The sequence below is a fragment of the Tetrao urogallus genome, assembly GCF_951394365.1.
Source record: "Tetrao urogallus genome assembly, chromosome: 2".
In the NCBI taxonomy this organism is placed as follows: domain Eukaryota; kingdom Metazoa; phylum Chordata; class Aves; order Galliformes; family Phasianidae; genus Tetrao; species Tetrao urogallus.
Genome location: NC_136814.1, coordinates 7,704,286 through 7,710,807, shown reverse-complemented (window position 1 = coordinate 7,710,807; position 6,522 = coordinate 7,704,286). Strand labels below are relative to the sequence as shown.

General features: G+C 52.5%; 1 protein-coding gene across 1 annotated transcript; it reads right to left on the bottom strand.

The window, feature by feature from the left end:
- Positions 1 to 373: 373 nt before the first annotated feature.
- SERTAD2 (SERTA domain containing 2) lies at positions 374 to 1,324 on the bottom strand (the record flags this gene model as incomplete). Its single annotated transcript, XM_079532543.1, has 1 exon — positions 374 to 1,324. One exon carries the CDS (start codon positions 1,322 to 1,324, stop codon positions 374 to 376), a length of 951 nt encoding a protein of 316 aa, XP_079388669.1.
- Between the last annotated feature and the right edge of the window lie 5,198 nt (positions 1,325 to 6,522).

Here is a 6,522-nt window from a genome sequence, read left to right as displayed (position 1 = left end):
AGCTTTCCCCAACATAATCCTTGTGCTTAGCTTGTACAATTTCTTTTTTTTTTTTTTCTGTAATAACATAACATTGTCTACAATACGTATTCTTTCCTCTACCGGGATATTCGGTCTTCCTTGAGGAACCACTTGGAAAAAAATACATTAGAAGTGGTCGTACATGGATGAAGGCACTCCAACTCTGCTTGAAGCAAAAACTAGTGTGATCCTTTTCTTTTCCAAAAAGGCAAGCAAGGACGCATGCACAGTGCTGTGAATCGGGTGGGAGGGACGATGGAAATACTACCGAGTGTATATACTGGTACTTAAAACGAAAAAAATAAAATAAAAAGAGAGAGAGAGAGAGAGAGAGTTGCTCTATTTCTACGCTTTAAGACCCAACAAGCACCTCCATGATGTGATCCAGTTCTGTGAGGTCCATTTTGAAAGGCTGATTTGGAGTTACTGGCTGGCTGCTGTACGGCGCCAGCGTCTTTAGGAGCTCGTCCGCCGAGACGGGCGCCATTTTGGAGGCAGCCCCCGCGGCCGACGTGCAGGGGTCAAAATCATACATGGACGTGTCAATGTCAGCGAACAGAATGTCATCCAGGGTCAAGTCTGTGAGGAAACCTGTGGAAGTCGTGATCTCGAAGTTGCCAGGGAGCGGCTCCATGAGTTTGGACTCGGCCGTTCTGCTCTCCGCGACGCCCTCGGGCTTGGGAACGCTGGACTCGCAGGGGTGGGCTTTAGAGTCACCGGCGGCTGATTCGGCTGCTACTGCTACTGCCTCTGCGGAGGTAGGTGCGGGACAGAGCTCCTCGATTTCATCCAAGGCTGAGGAGAAGCTGTCCTTGACTGGCTGGAGAGCAGGAGGTGGTAGTTTCGTCGGACCGTCGTGCTGGACGGTCGGGGAAGTGCAAAAAGTGTCGTCCTCGAGCAAAGAGGCCGGGGTGAGGCAGGACTCCAGGGGCGTAGTGCTTACCAAGTCAGTGGGGAGCAGGGACGGGGAGGCGAGGTGGCTGAAGGCCGGCTGGGCCTCGCGGAAGTTGTCGCTGAGAGGGTCGGCGGGCTGCGACGCGGTCACAAACACGGGCCTCAAGCTGCCTTCTTGTTTGAGTTCTTCCTGGATTCGCCTCAGCATGTTGTTAATTAAAACTGTCTTTTGCAAGCTTGGCTCGGTTAATGGCCTGTGGTTATAAAGTTTCATAAGGGAAATGTTGAAGATAGTCTGACGCTGTAAGGTGTACGACACCTTAGAGGGACCGTCAGTAGGAGACACCACTTTGCCTTCCAACCCATCTTCATGCTCGTCAAACTTCCGCTTTCCTCCTTTCCCCAACATATATCTGAAAGGAAGGAGAAGGCACTGATGAAGACAGCGAAGCTGAAATCCGCTCTCCTTTTCCACCCAAGCGGTTACCCAATCAATCCCTGGGCCCCGTCCAGGTGTGGGCAGCCCGGACAAACCGTGCCCTCCTCGTCAGCCCGAGCACACAGAGCTGCCTGCTTAAAACTCACCCTTTGCTCACAGTGGGGAAGCGGAAGCAACGTGAACTCCGTGCTCCGTCACTTTTAAGAGTGGCTATGCTGGCAAATCCTAAGCAGGAACTAGAGCAGCACCTGGAAAACTCCAGCCCCTGTGTACCTGGTGGCAGGTTTTCCCCTGGCACATGTGACGGAGCGCGTGGTCCCACGTATCTGCAACCTACAGACTCTGTTAAATGCACCTTAGAATTTCCTGACTGCTGCGGGAGCACTGCTGGGCATAGAAACACGGCACACTCTTCTTGCAAGTCATTTCCCTTTTTGTTCGAAGCTGTGTTCATGGGGGGAAGGGGAACGAGGCTCAAGCAGTCATGCACTGAGAGAGTCCTCAGTGAACAGAGAGACCTCAGCGAAGTCTGGGAATTGAGCTCCTCAGATAGGTGCATCTCTGACCTCATGGGTTTATTTAAATGATTGCATACGGCCTACACGTCTGGAGGAGGAAATGCAGTTATTTCCTTCATCACAGAATTAGACAAATTACAGACACAGAAGAGCCGCCGGGTCATTTAGCCTGATGGCGAAGTTAATTCTGTGCAAGCTTTGCTGCCGCAGTGGGGGCCCCAGAGCCAGGCAGTGCAGTGCATGGGGTGTGGGGACACGGGCACCTCCATCACAGAGCCCTCCAGGTGCAGAGCAGCCACGGGGCACCCAGCTGAGGCACAGCCCCAGCCCCACGCTGGGGACGGGCCCGTGGAAGGAAGGCTGCACGGCACAGGGCTCAGTGGGCACCGCTGCCTGCTGCAGCGTGGGAGGGCTGCGCTGGTGGGGGCAGGAAACGCTGTCACACGGCAGCTGAGATCCTCTCCTCAGCCCCTCCTTCACCACCTCCAGACGGGCTTCCCAGAGGCCCCGGGTGGCTTCTCTTCTCCCAAATCAAAGCGCGTTCCGCGCTCAGGATGGTGACAGGCATAGCCCCATGTTGTGCATCTGACCAAGAGGGGACTGGAGAACCAGGAGCTTCATTACACAGCTGCCTCCCAGCTCTCATACAAAGGCACAACATGCCTTCCTTATTGGAGCACCATTCTCAGTTCCCCCAGCAGGACCCATGCCCACAGAATGACTGAGCCTGGCGGGTGTGAGGCGTTTGGTCACTGCAACCCAGTCAGACAAGCAGACAGCACTGCTAAGGACATGCAGACAGCCACAGGAACGTCTGCGGAGCGCCGAAAAGTGAAGAGCCCTCACAAAATGGGAGAGAGGGGAAGGGGCAAAAAAAGTCGGGGTTTCGATGGAAAAAGGGATGAGGTTCAGAAAGCATTTGCTGGATGCAAAATCCCAAATCAGACTGGGTGAAGTGAGCCTTTTTCTGGTTAAAAATAAGTCCCGAACCCAGATCATTTTCTAGCATATTATGCAATTAAAAAAAGCAAGGCGGGGGGAGGGAGCAGCGCGGCGGAGCTGAGGAACAGGCAGGCTGCGATCCAAGCGCCTTGGCCAGCTCCCAGCAGTCCCCGCGCCTGGAATCTCGGGTGAGCAAAACCTCTGAAATGTAGCACTACTGCCGGGCTCTGGTTTTTCTCCGCTCCCTGCTGTCACTTCCACGGCCTACTCCAGAGCCACGCACGTGTGCCGGGGCTGCTGGGGAGGATCTCCTGTTCGAACATTCACGGCCAACGCGCCTCCTGTGACTTCCGACAAACACGGCAAGAACGGCAGCTGGAGGCCAGCGCGAATCCCAGGTCCTACGGGGCTCCAGCACACGCTAAAGGAGCCGTGGGTCACGAAGAGGGCCGGCAGCTTCCCACCCCTTCCTCCTCTCTCCACCCCTGAAAAAAGACAGACTCTGTCCTACAGACATACCGATGTTCCATCCGCAACGTCCTATCTATTTAAAGAGAGATTTGTTAATGGCTCGGGGACTGCGAGAGTTTTGAAGCTTGTCAGGCTGCGCGAGGAATGTATAAAAATATTCGTTGCACAAAGCCAACCTTTTTCCCCAGGATAAAGAAAACACCATTGCGGTGGCCGTGCTCTGCTCCCTACGTTGGTTACGGAATGGTATCACTGGGGACACATCTCTGAAGAGCCCCAATGAGTCGGCTGCTGCCGCGCGCGCCCAACATGGAGGTGCTGGTACAGCTGGACATTTTCTAAGCCGGCCAACAGCGATGGGATCATCATTAGTAAACACAACGATAAGCTCTCTACGACGTGTTCCAGGAAGCTCAGAAATGATTCAAGGTTTCCTGTACGTATGACTGTCACGCTTTCACATCTCACTCGATCTTCACGTAGCTTAGCTCAGAGCTTGTCCTTTGAAAAGACAAAACGGACCAGGAGAACTCAAACCTTAACCTCCAGCGCAGTTTTCAGTGCTCTTCTCCCCAGAAAAGCTCTCTAAAAAAACATTTAACCATTAAAGGCACAAAGCAGGACTGCAGCCCGAGCAGGAGGGTTTTATTCTCCCAAATGGGGGCTCAGACGAATTCCACTGCGCTCCCAGCTTTGTAGAGTTCTACTTTATTCCCTTCTTCTCCGGCATGCAAATGGGAATTGTAAAAACATTTTCCTCCAGCTTCCATAAATCACTTTACTCACTCCAAGCGAAGCAAGGAGGCCGTATCTTCTCAGACCAAGTGATGCAAGTAAGAACAGACATGCTTTGAGCCTTGCAAGCTTTTCTCTGGATCTCTGTAATTGTGCAGTTTCGGACTGCCTGTTTATTCTTTACAGTTCAAACCACCTCCTCCTACCAGCAGTTTCGTGCCTACGCTGGAGAGATCCCTTTTGTACATCTTAAGGCATCACACGCCATAAAAACAAGCTGCAAGCTCAAACATCTCCAACAAAACTCTCACTGCTAAACCTCTCCAGCCAGAGCTCCTGCCAGGAGAACGAAGGCACTGAACTTACAGAGCTGGCTGGGTAAAGATTGGGGTGAGAAGAGACCGGATTGCACCCTTCCAAGCACGGGACGTCAGAGTCCTACGGAACAGGGACAGGGGTTTGGTACACAAGTTAGTTTTGAATGTTATTGGGGTGTGTGGAACTCGAAAGCTGAAGAAAGGCCATGGAAAAAAATGTATTTATCCAGAGAAGGGGGGTGGGAAAGGACTTGGAGATTTTCCCCAACATTATCCACCAGTTGGCCCCAGAGTTGGAAGATCCAGACCCAGAAGCTGAACCATTGTTGCTGAGAAAGATGCAGTTTGCTTTTTTGCCCATTTAGGGTGATTGCACGTGCCTCAGAGCCAGAGAAATGCTAGCATTGTTTGGGAGCTGGCTTCTCTTAATTGAAGAACAAAAGTCATATAGACATATTTTTCATTTGCGTGTCATTCAGTGTCCTTCCATTGGTGCTCTTCAGACTGAGCTGGGAGGAAATACGGTTGGGGCTCAGCAGAAGAGATCATCAGCTTGGATCAACTGCACAGAAAAAAGCTTGCGTGATGCCTGCCTGCTGACAGCCCTGGGCTCTGCAAGAAGAGGGTTGCACACATCGAGGCAGAGATGCTGCATGCAGCAGTTTACTCCATTAGTCCTCGTTACTGCTGGGCTGTTTCTAAAGAAGTCGTTATTAATTGAGAATTTGGCACAGGGATGCACTGGATATATTGGGGAAAAGCAAAGAGAAGAAAAGAAAAACAAAAGAGGGAAAGGTGATCATTAACGTTAACTCACAAAGGTTTTTAACAGCTTTGTTTGAAACGCCTCTCAAGGCTGAGGGAAGTCACTTCCACAGCCCACAAGAGCCCCGGCTCACTGGGGCAGACGAGAAGGAAGACAAAGAAAGAGGAAATGGGCACCAAGAGAGACAGAGTCTTCAAGAAGTTGCTCTTCCACTCACATTGGTGCCACCCCCCATCAGCCAGCCCAGAGGACAAGCAGGTGAATTTGGCAAGGCTCGCTGTTAGAACCAGCAGCACACTGCTCACAGAGGTGAACGCACCCAACTGCGGAGCCCACAGGCAGCCAATCTCCCCACGTCTGGAGCACGGAGCGTCATTTCCTTCTCCTCCATCCTTTGCTCCTCATCCTTGAGGGCTGCGTTGGCTGAATCCTGGCCTGATGGTAGTCAATGAGAGTTTTGTTACAGCCTTCAGCAGGATCAGGATTTGGCACCGGGAGCTGCAGGACCGAAATAAAAAGGTCTTTTGTGCCAACTGGGTTGGACTGGCAAGATGAGGGCCGGCTCCTCAGTGCTAGCAGAGGTGTGCACGCCCCACAGATATCACTGAGCTGCCCAACCCAGCCTCAGGGAGCACCTGAACCCACAGCCAGCTCCCACGGCTTCCAAGCATCCATCCTGGAGATCTGGGGAGGCAGAGCAGTACTTCCACCCACCCCCCAGTCTCAATGCTGATCTTTAAATCCTGGCACGGCAGCATCCCAGGGAGCTGTACAGCACGTACCATGCAGCAGCACACGGCTACACTCAGCGTGCTGCAGCTGGCTCATACTTTGTGCGCTGACGGGGCTTTGGTGTGGGTGGGGTTTCTTTTTTGTTTGTTTGTTTGGTTTGGGTTTTTTTTTTTGCAAGGCTGCTTCTCAGGATCTGATGCAGATTTTACTTGTTTGAGTTGAATGCGCCTGCGCTGCCTGGCTGAAGGGAGGGCTCCTGACGAGTGCTGCTGGGTAAGGATCTGTTCTAACAGCAGAGGTGAGCAGAAGACACAAAGGCCAACCCTATGCGAGAGGCAGGGGGAAGAGAGCCGTGCTGGGCTTTGTGCCCCTCCAGAACCACGCTCTCTCATCTGTGGGGGTTGTTTTCCCCAACACACGCATTTTATATTAATTCTGGATGGGTTTTTGTTTTGTTTCTTGAACAGAGCGAGGTTTAATAAGCACTTACAAAACTCTCCTTCAGAGCTGCATTAAAAAATTGGCCTCCTGGGTAGCTCTGTGCTTCCAGAGAGCACAGGGAATTGCTTTCATGTTCACAAGCCTTCAGCACACGGCCGCTGGTGCCAGCAGTAGCTGTCAGTGGCGGCTATTTCTCCCCTCTCCCTGCAGGCTCAGCATCAGCACCCACCCACCCACCCTGGAAGG